Genomic DNA, 21,149 nt, shown 5'->3' on the forward strand with positions numbered 1-21,149 from the left:
TATTATGCCGTAATTGAACATCACGGCGAACCAAAGGCCCCCAAAGTGTATGTCACTAAAGCTGTCCTCCTTCATGGCCCATTAGCTCCAAGTGCTACACCTAATTATTATAACCTTAAATGCAGGCTACCTAGACAAGCAAGCCTAACTAGATGAGGTAGGGCTTACTTTGCCAACTCTAAGAGAATGAGAATGTGTCTGGAGTACAAGGATAAAAATGATAACAGAGCCATGCAGTTAATTGACAAAGGGTGGGACAGAAAAAGATATATTTGGTCCAAAATCTAACCAGTCAAAGAAAGTTGGCACAAGGAAACAATGATAGTAGCATGAAACTTGGGCAATATGAAAGTACTAGAATATAGGGCAGATACGGTAATATAAACTTCCAGATCTGATACCAAAGCTTCTCAAAACTTCACACAAATAAATCACAATCCAATAACTGCATGGTCTATTTGTTAATCACCACTAGTTTTAACTTGGATAACTACACTAACAAAACATTCAGCAAAAAGTGTCTCATGAGACACTAAAACCAACTTTCCATAATTCATTATGAAAAAACAGTGATGGTGAGTCGACACCCAAATCACCAACTAAATGATCTCATGACAATAAGCTTTCCGAAAGGAAGCAATGCTCCACAAAGTTTTTGCACAATATGGCTAATGGGCTCTAGCTAACACGTCACCTCCTCCTCAATAAGAAAGGGCGGAGGGTAAGGTTTTGGGTTCCAAAACTCACTAATTGCATGTAAACTTACGAATCAAAGAAGAAGAAAAAGTTTTGCACAATATAATATGATGTAGAAGTGGAGAACCAAGCATTACAAAGAAGACTTCCTGACATAGAAGAGAAGCCTCTTTACACTATTTTTTTTTTATATGGATAATTATAGGATTTCAGGCAACAAAGCATCAAACACTTTTATGTTGTGAACTTCATAGAACTATGAGCTACGTGAGACAATTTTCCGGTTAAAATAAAGCAAAGCCTAGTAAGAAAGTTTACAAAAATAAATCATGTCTCTATGAATTATAAAACTATTGATTGGCAAAAAAGGATTTCGTTAAGTAAGCACAAACCTGAATCGAGTCCAATTCAACTTTCCGTAAATTGTTCTCAACCCCCTTTCTATACTCCCTTAATTTTGTACCTTCAAATAGTACGTTTGCAACTACCTACATTATTAAAGAGACGGGGGTCATAAATATATAAACCTCTAAAAATAAACATGAAAGCATTCTTCCGGTAAGCAACTGAAAACAATTTACATAATAAAACACGATTAAAATGTACAAGGAAAAAGCAAAAGAAATAAAATAAATAAAGAATTGCAGCTTAAAGGACCGTTGATAAAAAATATATATCTAAAGGAATGAATTTTCAAAGGAAATGATATGGAATTACTTACATCATCATTTTTGCATTCTTCCAGTTCTTGCTCTAGCCATCCAAAGATATATCATCACTGTCAAACATGAAAACCAAATGTATTTTCAAGATGCCATATTCAAACTGGAGGCTGATGAACCGGGTAATGTCATCATATAACAGGAATGAGAATATAATGTATTTGTAAATGAATCAAGACGCAGAAACATAAGGATGAATCCTACCTGCTGGCATCCTCCTCCACAGACAAGTCCCCAAACATGGACTTGCATTACATATCCCTCATTTTAAAGAAACAAAAATGTAAAGCAACCTTGTGTGCTTATTCCACTTCGTTAAGGCTGAAGTGGTTTTTCAATTTCTTTGGTAAAAGTAATGGCTACCCTACCTCACTATAGTGTATTCCAAACTATGGAATGCTTCAGTCCAAGTTAAAATTCCGTTTTAGGAAAAAGAAAATAAACAAGAGAGAGAGAGAGAGAGAGAGAGAGAGCATCTTATTCTAATAAAGAATTATGGTAGTGTACCAGTGCAACATGGTCAACAATTAGGGTGGCACGCTTAAGGATGTTTTCGACGAGAACGAAAAGAGACTCAACATCAAACTTTTCGTCACCATGAACATGGGTTGCGTAAATGAAGTTCATGATGTCGAGGTTGGACATGGTTAACACGCTCAGCTCACTTTGTTGTACTGAACTCGGCACCAACTTGCTGCCCATAATGGATTACTAATTGGGTAACACAAGAAAAATAAAATAAAAGAAAGGTTAGAAAATCACAAGGTTTGGGGTAGAAGAGTGAGGGTTTGCTTGAGTTCTTGTTGTGAAAAAAACTTGAGCTTTTTATAGCCATCCAGCACTGAATACTATAGGTCACAAGGAAAATCTAGACTATATTATTTTCTTAACGAAATAAGTCCCTAGAATCCATGTCAACAAGATATTAACGTTAAGCCTAATGCACAGGTACGCTACCACAATTAATTTTTCTACTCGAAAAACTGAGTAGGATAGGTCCATTTTGAAAATTTTGACATTTTGGTCAAAGTCAAAGATCTCAAAATGCATGTTTGGTAATGCAAACATGCATTTTCTAACTGCACTTTTTCAGAGCACAGCTTTTTTGAACTTCAATTTTTTCCTAGGTGAAGCTTTCTCAAACAACCCCATTTTCAAAAGGCTGAAAAATAAGTTATGCAATACAAAAATATTACCTCTTCTGCTCAGCAGCTTGGAGCTTCGCTTCAAGGCGCTAACCAAGATCTTCCTCATTAGATGAGGACCGTGATGGGCTTCTGGGCTTTGCTCGAGCCTTGTTTGACAATTTCCCATCGCATTGCTGCACCCAAAACAACATGACAGAATAAAGCTCATGTAAGATTCACTATTCAGAGGGACTAAGAACAATTAAAAAAAACCAATGTAGGATTCATGACTACAAAAAACTATTTTAAAAAATGGGTACAAAACTAAATTTCTTATTGAAAAAGTAAGGGATAATTTAAATTCAATTCAACAAGTAATCATTTTTTTTTTTTTAAGGAAAGAATGTTAAAAAGCAAAATATTTTGAAAATGGAACAAAGAGACGCCCACCAGACGTGAAAAGGAAAGACCAGAAAGTGCAAAACAGAAAAAACTCAAACAAAAGAAGCACCCACCTTTACCTAACAACCCCCCCCACCCCCCCCCCCCCCCCCCCCCCCACAAAAAAAAAAAAAACCTTCAATACAAAGCTTTTAACTTTTAACCTCCCAAAAAAAATTTATTTATAAATAAATAACATAACCCATGATTCTTTGAGATTCAGGAAGCTTATATCCAAATCCTATTACCATGTTTGGTTACCAAGATAAAAAAAAAAAATCAAAATTTTGATCTGGCTCCTGAGAAAATTACAGACTATACCAACTTTTATGAAACGATCACACCGTTTGGTGATCTCTGAAGATTTTCTGTAAATGAAATTCAGATTGATAAGTCTTCAAAATGTTTAATTAACTAATCAGCACGTTTAAAACAAGAATCTTTAACCACCTGAAGAATTAATTGGCTCAGTTAAGTTCCAAGTAATTTCACAAACCAAGAACCACACCAAAAAGAGAGAGAGAGAGAGAGAGAGAGAGAGAGAGAGACCTGGCGGCGAAGATCGGCGTGGCGGAGCTTCGCTTCGATATCTTCGACAGTACAGTTCTGCGGGGACTTAGACTTCGAGAGTCTCCGGCGAAGCCTGCAAGGCAATTTGGGTGGAGAAAGGGCGAAGAAGAAGAGGAGGACGAAAACGCCGTCGCACCACTGTCATCCAACGGAAAGTCCATTACCATCGCTCCTCCAACAACCACCGCTTTCCCTTCCCCTCTCCCTTAAAGGCGACGGCGACGGAGACCACGATTCCACTCCCCCGACCATCATCGATACGCGAAACAGATCACAACGACGTCGTTTCAGTCTCTTAAGATAGTGAGAGAGCTGAGAGGTCGCCGCCGACGAAAGCCTTCTGACGCCGACGGGTTTTCTGCCGCCGATGGTGTGAGGGTTTGGGGTTTGTATGTTTAGGTGGAAGTGAGAGTGAGAGTGAGAGTGTGTTCTGGGTAGGTGAGAGTGAGAAGTGAGAGATAATAGTGTGTTTTTAGGGCTGTGTACCTCACATGTCAGCAGGTCAGGGTGGATTAAAAAAACATGGTACTCGAGCTCAGCAAGCTCGAGTACTCGAAAAAGTGGTACAGTTCAGAAACAGTGTTTTTGGGCAAATTATTTCCAAAATTGATGGTAATGGGCCATTTTTGCCGAAAGATAGATATGGCAATGTATTTTAATACTAACATTTTCCTTTTGACTTTCTTTGCCATTACTGTAATTCTATTCTCTAGTAACAACAACAATATGGTTGTTGGCCTAGGTGGCCGGCAAGATTTGAAATATAAAAGTGTTGTTTTCGTTAATTAGAATGTGCCAAAGAAAAACCTATTATTAGTTGCAAATCCTGCTAGTCACCTTGATAACCTTTGTCAACAACCATATTATCGCTGTTACCAAAAAACAGAATCACAATAATCCATGGCAAAGAAAGCTAAAAGGAAAATGTTAGTATTGAAGTACATTGTCATATGTATCTCTCTTTGAATGTATGCTTGTGTGTGTTGGTTTTGTCAATTGGGGTCAATGGGGTGGTGATAAGAGGTGGCTTTTATAGGGGTTTGGTTGGATGTAACTATCACTTGGGTAAATTGGTGGTTGGTAGGTTGCATGATGGAGTTCTTGTTTGATAACTTGTTAAAATTGTCATGATTTATGTTGTATATGATGAGTTGTCAATAGTTTTGTTGGATGTAACTATTGCATGGATTAATTGGTGGTTGCCGTTGGTAGGTTGCATGTTGGAGTTCTTGTATGATAACTTGTTTTTTTTTTTTTTTTTTGAAACCAAGAACGATAGAAATTTTATTTCACAAACAAGCGTACAGGGTAAAAACTAGATGATGAAATGTTTCAATTGTGGACTGGATTAAAGCTATTCTTTATCCAAGCTCTAAACTTGGTCTAGATGATGAAATGGCCAGGGAGTTTCAGCTATATGCAGCAATCTCTTGTGATCAATTATGGTGTGCAAGAAATAAAGCGAGAGTGGAAGGGAATAATGGTAATCCAACAAAGATTGCTAGATAGATCCTACGGCTTTTTTCAAGAGCACAAGCAAGCTTGGAAGGTGCTGTCCGTAAGGCTAAAAAAAGATGTGTCTTGGTCGTGCCTCCTTCCAATTGGATTAAACTGAACTTTGATGCTGCAATTAGCGAAAAAAAAAAAAAAAAAAAAAAAAAAAAAAAAAAAAAAAAAAAAAAAAAAAAAAAAAACCACAATAGCAGTGGTTAGTAGAGATTCTATGGGTAATACCTTGAAAGCATGGTCAGACCGGTTTCTTTCAAATAGTCCATTGGTGAGGGAAGCTAGAGCGGCTTGGAGTGCCATTAAACTTGCTGCTAGTGAAGGCTATGAGAACATTATATTAGAGGGTGATGCTTGGAATGTTATTGAGCCAATTCGTAATGCAGATGTTGATCCCCATTGGAGCATTAAATCTTTATGTGATGATATTTTGTTTTTTTGTAAAGTAATTTAACAATGTAAAATTTTCTTTTGTTTGTAGAGAGGGCAATGTCTCTGCCCATCTTTTGGCCCATTGGGCAGCTCTTGTAACTTGGATTGGGCCGGTTGCATCTCTTATCTGCCTTCTTTGATTTTGCGGGCTTGGGATAAAGATGGAATTTGGCTCAATTCTTTTGTTTCTCCCCTTGTTCGGGTTGAGCAATAAAGTACTTATTCAGCAAAAAAAAAAAAAAAAAAACTAAACCAAAACCATAAATCTCAAATAAAAATAGTTTATTATATAAAAATAATCATATAAATTCCTTTTATATATATATATATATATTTACTGGAGCAAGCTATCAAACCAAGGCTTCTTCGAGCTCTCGTCTCTCCTATTTTTGAATTCTAGGGTATGGTACTCTTTGCTTGTGATAACTGTGGCTTTTTTTGCCTCTTTATTTTTTTATTTTGTATTATGTTGTATTGCTAAGAAAACGAAAGTCCTTTTGGTTAGTATTTAATATAGTTTGTTTTTGAGGTTTTGATTTGGTGCCAATTTGGCCATTTCAAGATTGAATTACTGTTTACTTAGCACTTGAGTTTCGATGTTTTGTTTGACACTGTAAATCTACTACTAAATGGCCATGGATATGGTATGTAGATCAGATATTTGGTTAGTTGGCAAAATTTGATGCTGGTAGTAAATATGAAACATAAATTCTAAAATTTGCAAAAATACTACTACAATGTTCAAGTACTTGGCTTGGAGTTAGAAAATTTTGATGAGAAATTATATCTTTTCTAAAACAAATCATTTATAATGAACTTGGTTTCTTTCTTAGACTAATCTGAAACAAATCAGCTGTCCTTTACCCAAAAAAAGAAAAAAGAAAAAAAGAAGAAAACTTATTCAAGAAAACATCTGATGTGGCTGAATTTTGTTATTTCCTCATTTAGCTTTACTAGAAACTTGAATGATTCAAAATAAGTCTTGTCACAAGGTTCTCAACAGGCAAAATAAAGCACTTTCAGCACAAATGAGATTCAAACATGACAAGTTGAATAAGAAAGAAGTTCCATTTCTTAACAATTCAGTTCTCTTTTCCCAAACAATTCAGTACTCAACAACCAAACAGACCACCATGATCAGAAATGCAAAACTTACATTGTAGATAAGCTTATTAACATTTGGTGAAGCTCTTGAGGTCCAGAGAATTCTGTCTGGGTCTGTCAAAAGGCACATCACCTGTTTGGTAGACTAGCCATTTCTCTTTGCTTTCCTTCCACCTCCATTGCTAACCCTCAAGTTAGAAGTGCGCGTGTGTAAATGAAGTATAGAAAAATCAAATTAAAGCAGCACCTGACAGTCATAATTGAGTTATTCAACGATGTAACTGACTCAGTTTTGATAATTCACAAATTAAACTAATAGCTAGAATACGTGAAGAGAACCCATAGATAATTGCAATTAAAATAGAATAAGTATTATTATACAATAAATAGATTGCATAGATGTAAATTACTAGTTTTACAACTTCCGAGTTCAATAAATATAAGCACATCTAAAGACCAACAACTTTACCCACTTTCGCTAGCTTTTTTGATTAAAACCAACATATGCATTGCATAAATATAAGTTAAATATACCAAAGTGGGGTAGAAAAGAAAGAGAGGGATTCACCAGGGTATGGGTGCTCAATTTTCCTCTCTTGCATTCTAAATGCACCTATGTCATACCCACCACCCTCTAAGGTACACGCATAATTTAGTTTATCATCTGTAAAATAGATACAATTAGCTTTGCACCCATTGAAGCTTGATGCAGACAAAGACACCGAAGAGTTATCACCCACAAACAATGCTTGATCTCCCAAGCTGTGAACCTTCACCCATTTGTATCTATATTTGCTTCCTGCTTGAGTACACCGTTTCAACTTTAGAACTGTGAACCCAATTGTCAGATAGGCATTATCATTGATGTATTCTTCTTCTTTTCCTCCTCCTCCTCCTCCTCCTCCTTCTTCTTCTTCTTCTTCTTCTTCTTCTTCAGATTCATCTTCAAAAGCATCCTCATCCTCGGTATCATCTTTGGAGTCTTCATTATTGAATTCATTTTCTTCATAGTTACGGTCGCGTCCTAGTGAAGAACAAGGACCACCTCGCATTCGTGAAACCAACAAAAGAGCTCCTGATGATATAACAATATACTTCTGGGTAGTACCCTTGGTTCCCTTTGGACGTGGCACAATAACTTTAAATTCTAGCTTTCGGTTATCATCAGTGCGACAAACAAAAACTTCACCATGACAATCTACCACATAAAATTTTCCCTTGTAGAATGCAATGTCATCATAACATCGAGTAGGACTTTTTATATCAATCCAAGCTTTATATCCCAGTCTAGTGAAGGCCAGTAATTTTTTTCCACCATAGATTGTCATGATTATGCAATCACGATCATATTCATGAGTTATTGAGTTCCACGGACTCCTTGACAAAACACACTTAGAAACAAAGTTTTTACGAAGATACATGCGCTCAACTTTACCATCGTATTGACAGCAAAAGGTAGGTTGAGGTGGAAGAGCTATTAGCTGTTTAGACAATGGATGAAAGAGATTAATCTGTAAATCAGTGCCTATAGTGAGCAACCATCCCAAAGATGCTCCATAGCTTTTTCTTCCAACAAGCTCAGGCAACTTGAAATTGTAAGTTCTAGCATCTGATAACTTGAAAAAGCTTCGTATCTGCCTTTCTTTATTGCCTCGTTCTCTTTCAGCAAGCATAAGCCAAGGACATTTAGGAGGCAATAGAGGTTTCTCCAATGAATTAACAACTGATTGCCACGACTTGCAGACAGCACCAAAAATGAAGACATCATCAAAGAAAGATAGTCGACAGATTATTTCATAGAGGATAAAATGTGAAAGATCAGCCCACTTAGACATCTTAATAGGTTGGTTATGCTGTAATAGGCTGAAAAACAATAATGAACGAACCAGGGGAAAAATTTTAGAATTTCTTATTTGACATCATACTTACATAGACTGATATAAAGAATATTATTACTAAATAAATGATAAACCAGACAAGAATGCAAGTTGTAGAGGGAATTTCATAATACTGCCGAGCCTAGTATGTTAGACATAGTTCATGACCTATAAAAGTGCTTGCAGTAATAGTTTAACAATTAAGATGGCACTTAATAGTTAAGGCTTGCACCTAGAAATATAATAATTAGAGGGAGCACCTCAGAATAGAGAGTTTGATCAGGCTACAGATATGTATAAAAAGACGAGATTTGATTTTTCCTGAACAGAAGGCAGAAAAAAGAAATGATTTTTCATAAACAAAAAGACAAGATATGTTTGTAGGATGAATAGAACACTAATAAAGTAAAAGCATACAAGAAATTGATATAGATAGAAGCATGAAAAAACACAGAGTTATAAAAAAAGTGAACACCAAAAAATAAAAAATAAAAAAAGGAATATTGATTATAAAGAATATTATTCCTAGTGACAACATGTATTTACTAAATAATAAATCATACAAAAATGCAAGTTGTGAAATCAGAACAGAGAGCACCTTAAAATACAGATTTTCATTAGATTACAGACACGTATAAAAGACAAAGATTTGATTTTTCATTAACATAAGACAGACAAGATATAAATTTTTTTTCCATATAATTTTACTATGTACAAAGGCAGAAAAGATATAAGTTTTCATGAACAAAAGACAAGACACGTTTGTAGGATGGATAGAATACTAACATAGTAACATCTATTAACAGATCCAAAAAAATCAACCCTGTTCTTTAGTTGAGAAAACCGAGAAAAAAAGGAATAAAATAGTTCACCTCTGTATATGTTGTAGCAAGAGAGCTAAACAAGAGAGAGACACAGACACAGACAGGCAGTGAGGAGTTCAAAGGTCCTAGGTTAAGCTCACTTCTCTGTCTCTCTCACTCTCTCAAAGTAAAGCAACAGGTTTCTTTCTCACACTCAGAGTCACACTCACTCTCACTCTCACTCTCTGGTTGTACTTGTACTGGGATTAATCTGGGGCAAAACCCAAATAAAATCGGGTCAACCATTAGACTTGGTACATGGGTGATTTTTTAATGGGTCATATTAAAGATTGTACCCTTTGTTAATGGGTCATTTCATAAAAAATTTAATACCATTTTCCAGATAATATAAAAGTTTATCAAAAACTTGGATTATTTGAAAAGCCTAAAACAAAAGGCAATTTTTTATTTAGTAAAACCAAATAAATAAATAAAAGAATTGTTACTTCCACAATAGTTTCACAACAAATTATAAGTAGTAAGTTGTTATTGGTTATAATTTGAACCTAACACTAAAATTCTTAAAATTTATTATAAAAATATTGTAAAGATAATATTTCTAAAAAGAGTAATGCTAAAGATATAAACATTTTTACAAACTAATGATGTGGTGAGTTATTATTGGTAAATAAAAAAGTGATATTAATAATAAGTTTAGATAAAAACCTATAAGAAGTTGACTATATTAACAGTTTATAAAAATATTGTAAAATAGTTTGTGATTGTACTATTACTCTTCTAAAAAATAACAAGTAATGCTATAATCACAAAATATTTTACAAACTATTAATATACAAATTCTTACTAGTTCTAATTTGGACCTCACTAACATCACATTTTGATTTATCAATAATTATTTAAGAAATAATAAACTACGTGAATATTTTATAAAAATATTGCAAAATAATTTTTTCTATACCTTTACTCAAAAATAAATAAATAAAAAGCCACGAGATCTCGCATGATAAGGATTCTCATTTTTGTTAGAGTTTATTTAATAAGCCCAGCGTAAAACATGGCCCAGCTTTAACTTTGGGTCTGGTGGCCCAGCTTTAACAATGAGTCTGGGCTTCTCACTGTAACAGCCTGTTTAAGTTTCCGGGTGGGATTGGTATCCAAAGTTTGAGTTTCGTTCAACTTAATGGAATGTATGGGCCAGGCTCAATGCTTCATGTGAGCTTCTTCTTCTTCTTTTTATTTTTATTTTTGAAGCATTTAGGGTCCGTTTAGATACAGTTGAAAATTGAAAACTGAAACTGAAAATTGAAAAACACTGTAGCGAAATAATTTTTAAATGTGTGAATAGTATCGTGAGACCCATTTTTAATGAAAAAGTTGCTGAAAAGTGAAATTTGTGGGTCCGTAAACAGTACAGATGTGCTGTGATTGGTCCAAAAAAAATTTGAAAAGTCAAAGTTTGTGGCTACTGTTCATTGAACAGTACATGAACAGTAGCCGCAACACCCAGCTCCAAAACGCGTGAAAAAAAAAAAAAAAAAAAAAGCAGACAAAACGCAAACGCAGTTTTTTTCAGCCGAATCCAAACGCTCTCTTAGTTATTATTTCTTTTAAAAATATAATATTAGATTTAAGTTCACCCCAATTGGTAATTTTTAATCTTACAATAGAGAGTTCGAAATTATTATTATAAATATGGTTATTAATTTAATAAAAATCACATGTATCAGTAATATTTATATATATATATATATATATATATATAGACTTTTGGTTTAGTTAAAAGTGGGTTGATTTGAACAATTAACAAAGTCAATTAATTTAATATAAATATCTACTTTACATAATAAGCAAAAATTAACTTTGATTGACTTGAACACCATAAGAGATATAAGTTCTCTTTCTTCGCTCCTGTTTTAAGAAAGCACTCTTGGCCACTTTAATATAAGTTTTTTCCCCCTCACTCTCATTATAGAAGGCACCCATAGTTCCCCCAACAACTTTTATTACAATTTATAAAAATTTGACTTAAATATATCATATATTAAACCAAAACTCATAAACATCAAAAATCAAGTTCTAACATTACATTACAAAATTCCACGTATGCCAAACTCATGACATTACCATAAAACTCTCTTATACTTGCTTTTCTTTCTTGGATAGACATGGTAGCTGTTCCATCCACATGAACTTGAGGCAACAAGGTATATTGATAAGATCAGCACATTTATAAATGCAAAATTAACGAAGTTCCACACAGAAAACCCCATGTAAAGGAACACAATCACAAACTTGTAAATTAGGATTCTTTAGAGTCTTATGACTCTTGGAAGGTTACAGTATATCCATTGGACAAGAAAGAAGAGCCCCTATGCAATTGGATTATACATGACAATCACATTTAAAGGCAGACACCATCATATTCCTTTGCATAATCTGAGGCATTGCATCTTGCATTAAAAGATAATAATTTTAAACAAAACAAATAAAAGAGAGATTTTCAGGTGGAATGGTTCCCAAACTATCAAAAACAAATGCCTTGATGTAACATAAAACTGAATTGAACATAATCAAGACATACTAATCGTAAATTTCTAACCACCTTGCTAAAATATATTTTGGCAAAGTAAAGTATTAATGACTCTTTTTGTAATTCTCACCATAGTAACCTGAAACCAAAGGGGAAAAGAAGAAAGAGAAAACTTTAAAATAATTGAATAGATTTATACCCCAGTTTTCATATAAAAAAGGACTTAATAAAACAGATGTGCAGTAATATTAAGCCAGAAATTGAGAGACATACACCTAGTCATAGTCACACCTTGGATCTCATAAGTTCTTTTTCGATCAGCAAACTGACTGAAGTTTGCAATATTTGTTCTATTATCGAGATCCAGTGTTACACATGGGAGCATATCAGCACTCCATCTTAACTGCCGAGGATGTCTGTTTCTTTGAAATCTGCCCCCTCTTCAATAGCTCTCACCTAGTGCTGCATTCAAGTTTTAAAGGTCTGAAGTGAATCATCAAATATACTGTTTTAGAAAGCCAAAGGTCTGAAGTTTTGAAACTGTCTTTGGAAGAGAGAGAGGTTGGCGTTAGCTAGCTGAAGGGCTAAAGTTTTGAAACCGTGGAACACAGGTAGAGCAAAAGGAGGGGATATAGAAAGGGTTGGTGTTATAGAGTAAAGGCGATTAAGAATGGGTTTGGGCGTTATGGTGGACAGCATTTTGATAGTCCTCTGTTAGAATGTGGGGAAGGGGAAGGAACACGGTTTGTGTGAGAAATCTGCCGTTAGAAGGTGGGGAAGTGGAAGGAACGCTTTTTGCGTGAGAAACAAAAGGAAGGAAATCCAAGAAATTGTAATCGTGATTTTCTAAGGGTTTTCGGTTGAGAAGGCTTAGGTTTGGGCTTTTATGTTAGAAATAAATTTAGAAAAAGTGGGCTGCTGGAATTAAATTTATAGGAAGTGGGCTTTATGATAGACATAGGCTGGAAATAATTGTAGTTTTATTAGTATTTTAAAATTGATAAAAACTATTTTAAAATGGTAGGATAAATTTAGGAAAGAGGATGGGAATGACATGGCTGCTGACGTGGCTCAACGTGAGCGTAGCAACATTAAATGCTACGCTTCAGCTTTTAGTAATATATTGATTTACTAAAATTTGACTTAAATATTAAATCAAAACTCATAAACATCAAAAATCAAGTTCTAACATTACATTACAAAATTCCAAGTATGCCAAACTCAAGACATTACCATAAAACTCTATTATACTTGCTTTTCTTTCTTGGGTAGACATGGTAGCTGTTCCATCCACATAAACTTGAAGCAATAAGGTATATTGATAAGACCAGAACATTTATAAATGGAAAATTAACCAAGTTTTACACAGAAAACCCCATGTAAAGGAACACAATCACAAACTTGTAAATTAGGATTCTTCAGAGTCTTATGACTCTTGGAAGGTTATAGTATATCCATTGGACAAGAAAGAGGAGCCCCTACGCAATTGGATTATACATGACAATCACATTTGAAGGCAGGCACCATCATATTCCCTTGCATAATCTGAGGCATTGCATCTCGCATAGAAAGATGATAATTTTAAACAAAACAAACAAAAGAGAGATTTTCAGGTGGAATGGTTCCCAAGCTATCAAAAACAAACAATTTGGTTCTTATTATTTTTAACTTGTAGTCAATTTAGTCTCTATCATCAACTTACTAAGTAACGGTAATTAATTGTAAATTAAAAATAAAAGGATCCAAATTAATTGTTACAAAAATGTAGAGAATAAAATGGTATTTTCGTTTTCTTATTTCTCTCTCTCCTAAATCCAAATTCTTTGTTAACCCTAACCTTTAACATAATGAAAACAGTTTGATTACCAATGTTTTGTCTCCTTTCCAAGTTCCCCTTTTTTTGTCAAATTCTCCTCTCTTTTACGAAATTTACCTAGGATAAAGAAATCCGTCTAAAATTAAATTAAAAAAACTTACAAATCTCCAATCACAACCTCAAACATTTTGTGGTCCCAATATGATTCTGTTTTTAACCCATCATCCAAATGCAATATGTTTCCTAGATTTACCTGAATTTTAAAAAAACTTACATAGTTTGGGGAACTTCATTCCTAGTTGCTAAGCTACAAACGGTCATTGAAAATACCACCCTAAACATTGTTTCTTGCACCGTATAATAAGAGAAGAAACTACCTTCGTAGCTAAAAGCCAATGTGTTTGCCTAAGTAACAAGCTAACCTAAGCATGCACTAAAAGTAAAAACAACAAATGCTCCTCTATGGACTAAGATTTCTCTTTCAATGTCTTCTTAAAAAAAAAGATTTCTTTTTCAATGATAACATCTATACCGTTGCCACACCTACCACTGCCGCATGTATTTACTCAGACAAAACCAACATCACCTACGCCAGAGAGAAAAATTTTCCTAGCTGGAAAAATTTATAAACTCTTAAGTTAGTGAAACTCGGATTTGAATGGCTCCAAAGAGCAAAAAACTTTAGCATTGTTGTGCTCGTGTTCACTAACCAAACAGTTACATGCCCACATCTCGGAGCTATTAATTTCCTGTATAGATTGAATTAATTTTTGGATAGATGTAGGGTGTGTTTAGATACTGCTTATTTGCTGAAAACTGAAAACTTATTGTTGAAAATACTGTAACAAAATAATTTTTAAATGTGTGAATAATATTCTGAGACTCAAATTTATATTGAAATCTATGTTTAGATGACTTTTGTGGGTCCATAAACAGTGCCATGGGGACCCACATTTTTTCAGCAAAACGCACAAACGCAACGCTTCCCAAATGCATACATAATAGGATTTCAGTCTGTTTTTTGCTCAATGATGATGGTTTTTTGCTACTAGGTTAAGATGCCAATGAGGGTTTCTTTTTTTGGGTATAGACAAGATTTGATTCCAAGTCCTTTATTTGAAGATAAGTACGGGTGCATAGTGATATGAAAAAACCCCTCCACACTAATCAAATTGCATCAAGTGTCTACTAATGGCCAAACTAATTATGTGGTCCGACAGTTCAAAAGGGGTACCAATTTATGGTTGATGCAGTTGTTGATAGCAGGTGTTGTAAAAAAAAAAGAAGAAGAAAGATTTCTCTTTCAACGTCTTCTTAAAAAAAAAAAAAAAAAAATCTCTTTCAATGATAACATATACACCATAGACTCATCTAACACGTGTATTAAATTAGACAAAACCAACATCAACTCCACCAGAGAGAATAATTTTCCAAGAAAAATTTATAAACTCTTAAGTTAGTGAAACTCCGAATTGAATGGCTCCAAAGAACAAAAAAACTTTAGCATTGTTATAAAATTGTGCTAGTATTCACTAACCAAACAGTTAAATGTTCACATCTTGGGGCTATTAAGTTCTTGTAAAGATTGAATTATTTTGTTGGATAGATATAATAGGATTTCAGTCTATATTTTTTGCTCAATGATGATAGTTTTTTACTATTAGGTTAAGACACCAATGAGGATTTTTTTTTTGGTGTAGACAAGATTTGATTCTAGATCCCTTATTTAAAGACAAGTAGGGGTGCACAGTGATATGAAAATTAAAGCTAATTGAGTTGACCTCTCCACACTAATCAAATTGCATCAAGTGGCTACAATGGCCAAACTAGTTGTGCAGTCGACAGTTTAAAAAGGGTGCCAATTTATGGTTGATGCAGTTGTCGATGGCAGGTGTTGTAAAAAAAAAAAATCACACCAACCAACATTCAATTAATAAGAAAAAGTTTTCAGTTGTGCATTCTACGTGTTTTTTTTTTTTTTTAAATAAATATTAAATTAGAGGTATAGATGTTAAGACACTCTTTCTTGTAGGTTGTGTATTTCCCTACTTGTGAACGCCTTTCTCCCATAAAGATCGTTGTAGCTCCCTTGCTCTAGCTTGATCTACTCAAGTAAGAGCACCTCATTGCTATCTTATAGACTATCATTACTATTACTTTTTCTTAACGAATCTTACTTCTATTGTGAAGCTTCTTCAGGGGTCGATTTGGTTGGAGGGGTGAAAAAATAGAAGAATAGAAAATGGGGAAATGATAGAAAAATGAGAGGATAAAAGAGATTTAATTTTCTCTCATATGTGTTTGGTTGGGAGGGTGGAAATGTGAGAGGATAGAAAACTCTTTTCATTGAGAAGAAAAATAAGAGGATAGAAAATATTGTTTGTGAAAATTTATTGTCATGCCCATATTAAATAAAAAAGCAACAAATTAGCAACAAAAAAAAAAGAAAAAAGGAAAAAAGGGTTACACCAAAACAAATGAAAAATACGGATTGAAAAAAAAAAATGCTTTTACAAACTAGAAGTACATAAAAGACAAAAAACCAAAAAAGAAGGAGAAAACCAAAGAAAATGAAATAAAAAAGAAAAGACGAAGGAAAATAACAGAGAAAAGAAAGAAAGATGGGTAACGTAACACCGAAACAAAAAAAGAAAAAGATTAAAAAAGAAAAAGGGGGGGGGGGGGGTAAAACTAGAAAACACAAACCCATTCACATGGGCATATTTGTCTTTCCCAGACCTTAACTGTTTTCCTTCAATTTTCTTTCAAATTTGGGGAGAAAACATTTTGGTGGGTTCGGAGAGAAAACACTCGGGTCCATCCCTTTTTTTTCCCCTCTTTCCTCTCAACCAAACACCCACTAAAAATACTCTTTCCACTTCTCTCTCCTCAATTTTCCATCTTTCCTAAAATCCCTTCAAATAAACATACCCTATATCCTTAATGGAAGACTATTTATGGTATTATGAATTCAATTTTTTGGTAGTATACTAATAATCCTAAATCTCTTTTTATTTTTTATTATTTGGGTTTAAATGGATGTGGATTATAGATTTGTCATGACTATATCCCAAATTCAAGGACAAGAATTATAATTGAAGAGTATAATTTATGTTAATAGTCTTGTAGCTCAATGAGTATCTTGTAGGTTTCCAACATGAGTTTTGTAGCTTAGCTAACAATTGGTGTTTTCAACGAAGACTGGGGGGTGTTTGGTATGTGTTTTCAAATAACAATTTTCAGTTTTTAAACAATATTATATATATTTTCACACACTTTTTTATCAACACGCCCATACATGTTTTTAAACAATTTTTAGTTTTTAAACACATGTACCAAACGGCGGGTTCAATCTCTCTTCCTAAGTATCAAATTATAAAAGTCCTTGGAAAAGATGGAAAAGAGGGAATGGGAGCTTGGATCTTCCAAGTACTCTCAAGTCCCACCCCAAAAGCTAACGTTAAATCTACTTTTGGCTTGTTCCCCCCACCTCCATTGCTTCCTTGTCCTAACGCCAGTGGAAAGAACCAAGCGGTTGTGTCTACACCTTCAACAAGAATCCAAATACTGGTTTGGAGGCACTTGTAACTTCCAAAAGACAAGCAAGGATGTTGTGTTGGTTTCTTCGAACACGTTTAATAATTACAAGACTGGTGTTTTATCGGAGCATCATACCCTGTTTGCCCAGCTGTTATTCCTTATCACTAAGCATAACGACAAAAATTCAACTTTCTGAGAGTAATACACGTGAAGAAATCTAGGTAGAGATGACACAGCATTTGAGAAATTCCATATTCCTCTGAATTCCCCAAGAACAACGTTTCAATGATGAAGACAAAAAAGTCTATTATAAGTCATCACCAATGCTGTCTTGGAAAAGCCCTTCGAAACTTTGTTCCTTTTGACTCACTCTGCAACAAAATCCCAAACCCCAAAATCTCTTTAGCTCTTAAACCATTTTGATGGTTAGCAGGTTGGCTCACCAAGCATGTAAATTTCTTGGAGGGTTTTTCTGGGTTTTTGATCAATTTGGAAACCCAGCTGGGAATTTGAAATTGGTGGTGTACTTGATAATTTCTGAACTCTCTCTGGTAATTTCCCTTGTTTTTGTTTCATAAAATTGAACCCTTTGATTAATTCCTGAACATAACTCGTCCATTGTATGCTTTTGATTTTTGTATAATAGGTGAAATTTCTTGAATTCTGAGCGGGTTTCGTTAAGGCTCTTTTTGGTTGCATGGAGAATAACAGATCATATTAGAAAGAAGGTTTTGAATGTGAATTTTTGAAGTGTTACACTTATTTCTGCTCTAGAATTTATGGTAAAAAGAAAATTTCACCTGTTTGGTTCTTTCAGAAATAATGTTTAAAATGAAAAGAGTAAAAGAAATCGAGTAGAGGAAATATTGGAAACACACACACACATATATATATAGGTTTGGAAACTAGTTTCTATTGGAATAGTCATGAGAAAACATAGATGGAGAATAGGGTTTCTCAAACTATGCTGTTTTAAGATTGAAAACATTTGTCAAGAGTTTTATAACTCAGTAGCATAATTTATTCTCCTTTATTAGGAGAACTAGCATATACCCATGCAAACGCATGAATGAATTTAAAATTAAACATAATTTTTTATTAGAAAATATAAATAATTAGTCAAATAATTAAAAAAAATAGCATGTAACATGCATATATATATATATATATACACATTTAAAATCAAATACAATTTTTATCATAAAAATATAGATAATTAGTCATTTTTTTTAAAAGTAATCGTAATTAGTCACATATTAAAATTCTTACCTAAATTTAATATTACTTGTGATCATTTTTTTTCTTCTAATTTTTAATAAGATAGAACGTGTGATAATCTTTGTTGTGTTGATTTTAATTGAGTATGTGTGATTTTTTTTTTTTTTAAATTTTATAGTTGATTAATATTAGATTATTAGTATTTTGCATTCATTAATTCACTTGGCACAAAAATTAAAAAAAATTAAGTAGATAATTATGGTGTGGTCTCCACATAAATTTAGATACATGGTGCAAAATTAAATTTTAATTTCAAATTTTAATTGAACTTTCGCTAAACTTTACCTATATATATATATATATATATATATATTAGGATTCAAATCCCCCCTCTATTGTTGAAAATGTCGAATTATGTATTATAGCAACAAAAACAAAAAAAAAAAAAACAAATGAAAACACTTGTGCTTGGGTAGAAAAATCCAGATTTCCCTGAATATTAAAGGAAGAAAAGAAAAAAAAAAAAAATCAGTCCTTAAAAACAATTTCCAAAATTGTGTTCTTTTAACTGTCTTCTGACTTGAGAGCTAAAACTGTCTCCTGAATTTATAATGAAAAACAAATTTTTATTTTATTTTATTTATACCTTGGTTGGCTTAAGATTATAATTATTTGAAAAACCAAACTAAGTTAAAGAAAATATATAATACAATGTTTCTTTCTTCCTTCCCTTAGCTTCCTCAGTCATCAAATGGTGTAGTGTTATTATTGTGGTAATTGAAATTAATTCTCCTTCACAGTTAATCTCACTTCAGCTATTTTTAATATAGTTTTGAGATTTTTATTTTTCCCATTGCACACAGTTTGCTCCCAGTACCCAATGGCAGGAACCCAAGATGCAAGGTATTCTGCAACTCCATCATCCTCTCAATGGATGTCACTGTCTCCTGGTTTAGGATCACCGATTGGAACACCACTATCTGAGAAATTGGGCGTGGAATTGTTAAGAATGATTGAAGAATGTGGTTATCATGTAGCTGAAAGTAATATGCCTAATGCTAATATCATGCTTGAGCTTATTTCCCGTCTTGCCTCTGCTAATGGCTCCCCCATTCAGCGAATTGCAGCATATGTCATCGAGGCATTTGCTGAAAGGATGCTGAAAACAAAATTTCCTGGTCTTTACAATGCCTTCAATTCGACAAAAATATCATTAGTCTCCGAGGAAAATGTTGCTCAAAGATTGTTCTATAACGTTTGCCCTTTCATAAAAGTCGCATATTTGATCACGAACCAAGCCATTATAGAAGCTATGGAGGGCGAGAAGCGGGTTCATATTATTGATCTCTATTCATTTGAACCTGAACAGTGGATTGATCTTCTTCATACATTTAAAGCGCGGCCAGAGGGGCCGCCCTGTTTGACAATTACTGGTATCCATGACCAGAGAGTATTGTTAGAGCAAATGGCTGTTCGGTTGATGACAGAAGCTTCTAAGTTAGAAATTCCATTTCACTTCATTCCTATAGTGAGCAAATTAGAGAATGTTGATACTGAAAGTTTTTGTGTTAACGCCGGGGAAGCTATTGCAATCAGCGCTGCATTTCAGCTTCATTCTCTCTTGGCTTTTGACGAGGAAGTGCCAAGAAGGATTTCACCTGTGGCATCAAAGAGGCCTTTACGGAAGTTTCTCGACGAGGTAAGTCCTGATTTCACCTCTCCATCATCCATACTATCTCCAAGTTTTTTAGCAAAAATGAGAAACTTTCTAAGTTTTCTTCGGCGCCTCTCACCGAAGGTGATGGTGATAGCTGAGCAGGAGGCAAACCATAATGGTTTTAGTTTAACTGAGAGAGTCAAGGAAGCATTGGACTTCTATGCTCCTCTCTTCGATTGCTTAGACTCCATTCGATCAATAGCACCAACGGAGAGACAAATGATAGAGAAGATGATTTTTGGAGATGAAATTAAAAACATCATAGCATGCGAGGGAGTGGAGAGAAAGGAGAGGCATGAAAAGCTTGAGAAATGGATTCTAAGGCTTGAGCAGGCTGGTTTTGGCCGGGTGGAATTGAGCTATTACAACAGTATAAATGCTAGGAAGTATTTACAGAACTATGGCAATGATGGTTATAACATCAAAGAAAAGGATGGATATATTGTTCTCTGCTGGAACAGGTGTCCCTTATTTTCCATTTCAGCTTGGCAGTTCGGGAGACAAAAATGAGATAACTAGCAATGTGGTCAATGATTTCTTTTTCTTGTTCTTTCAGTTTATTGTTTTTCATTTTCTTCTTTGTATTCAAGAATAAGGTTTTCATGTTCTACGAATGCATATGTTCCAAAGAAAGTTTTAACAACTTCACTTGGTTCTAAGCTTAGAGCTTTGTGATACAATGGTTTTTTCAAGTCAATGGAGGAGAACCTAGGTTCATATACCCCCATTTGTAAGGAAAAAAACTCATTCTATTCTAAAATTTACATTGTTTATTTATTTTAGTTTTCTTTATATATGTGCATTGAGATTTTGTATTTTGTTGAAGAAAATCATGTATAGTGAACACTGTGTAGCGCGTGTGTACACCCCATTATAGTTACACTTACATTGGATGGTCTTAAGTATGGCAACCACAACTCCCCAGGGAAATAGTACTTCTAGGGGCTCAAATTAACATGTACTCTCAAATTTTGAGAATCTTACTAGGTAGCTAAAGTTTAAATTAGAGTATTAGCCTAATAGGAGATG

The 21,149-nt window shown here is 34.1% G+C and overlaps 2 protein-coding genes and 1 long non-coding RNA gene across 13 annotated transcripts; 1 reads left to right on the top strand and 2 right to left on the bottom strand.

The window, feature by feature from the left end:
* Positions 1–1,446: 1,446 nt before the first annotated feature.
* LOC115983854 lies at positions 1,447–3,606 on the bottom strand. 2 transcript variants are annotated; one of them, XR_004090278.1, is made up of 3 exons: positions 3,536–3,606; positions 2,615–2,739; positions 1,447–1,474 (listed from the first exon to the last, which is right to left on the bottom strand). It is a non-coding gene; the product is annotated as an uncharacterized LOC115983854 (long non-coding RNA). The 2 variants fall into 2 exon arrangements; XR_004090279.1 differs by lacking the exon at positions 1,447–1,474 and adding an exon at positions 2,045–2,129.
* Positions 3,607–6,970: 3,364 nt separating this feature from the next.
* On the bottom strand, positions 6,971–12,672 carry LOC115983649 (F-box protein At2g17690-like). 8 transcript variants are annotated; one of them, XM_031106382.1, is made up of 4 exons: positions 12,121–12,672; positions 11,424–11,968; positions 8,736–8,796; positions 6,971–8,461 (listed from the first exon to the last, which is right to left on the bottom strand). In XM_031106382.1, exons 2-4 carry the CDS (start codon positions 11,464–11,466, stop codon positions 7,123–7,125), a joined length of 1,443 nt encoding a protein of 480 aa, XP_030962242.1. In that variant the 5' UTR covers positions 11,467–11,968; positions 12,121–12,672; the 3' UTR covers positions 6,971–7,122. The 8 variants fall into 8 exon arrangements, with proteins under 8 accessions (XP_030962242.1, XP_030962241.1, XP_030962240.1 ...); XM_031106381.1 differs by having other exon boundaries at positions 12,103–12,672; XM_031106380.1 differs by having other exon boundaries at positions 11,424–12,672.
* A 4,761-nt stretch (positions 12,673–17,433) lies between these two features.
* On the top strand, positions 17,434–20,704 carry LOC115984093 (scarecrow-like protein 3). Of its 3 annotated transcripts, none has more exons than XM_031106998.1 (3): positions 17,434–17,736; positions 17,832–17,913; positions 19,267–20,704. In XM_031106998.1, exon 3 carries the CDS (start codon positions 19,284–19,286, stop codon positions 20,628–20,630), a length of 1,347 nt encoding a protein of 448 aa, XP_030962858.1. In that variant the 5' UTR covers positions 17,434–17,736; positions 17,832–17,913; positions 19,267–19,283; the 3' UTR covers positions 20,631–20,704. The 3 variants fall into 3 exon arrangements, with proteins under 3 accessions (XP_030962858.1, XP_030962859.1, XP_030962857.1); XM_031106999.1 differs by lacking the exon at positions 17,832–17,913 and having other exon boundaries at positions 19,267–20,102; positions 20,202–20,704; XM_031106997.1 differs by lacking the exon at positions 17,832–17,913.
* The last annotated feature ends 445 nt before the right edge of the window (positions 20,705–21,149 follow it).

The sequence above is a fragment of the Quercus lobata genome, chromosome 4, assembly GCF_001633185.2.
Source record: "Quercus lobata isolate SW786 chromosome 4, ValleyOak3.0 Primary Assembly, whole genome shotgun sequence".
Classification (NCBI taxonomy): Eukaryota; Viridiplantae; Streptophyta; class Magnoliopsida; order Fagales; family Fagaceae; genus Quercus; species Quercus lobata.

Bases quoted from the DNA above. Each gene is read 5' to 3' on its own strand.
- LOC115984093 (XM_031106998.1), top strand. From the start codon at position 19,284: ATGGCAGGAACCCAAGATGCAAGGTATTCTGCAACTCCATCATCCTCT.
- LOC115983649 (XM_031106382.1), bottom strand. From the start codon at position 11,466: ATGTCTATCCAAGAAAGAAAAGCAAGTATAAGAGAGTTTTATG. The intron at 8,797-11,423 runs GTAATGTCATGA...CCTTCTGTTCAG, and splicing joins AAGTATAAGAGAGTTTTATG to GAAAAATCAAATCTCGTCTT. The intron at 8,462-8,735 runs GTGCTCCCTCTA...ATTGTTTTTCAG, and splicing joins ATCAAACTCTCTATTCTGAG to CCTATTACAGCATAACCAAC.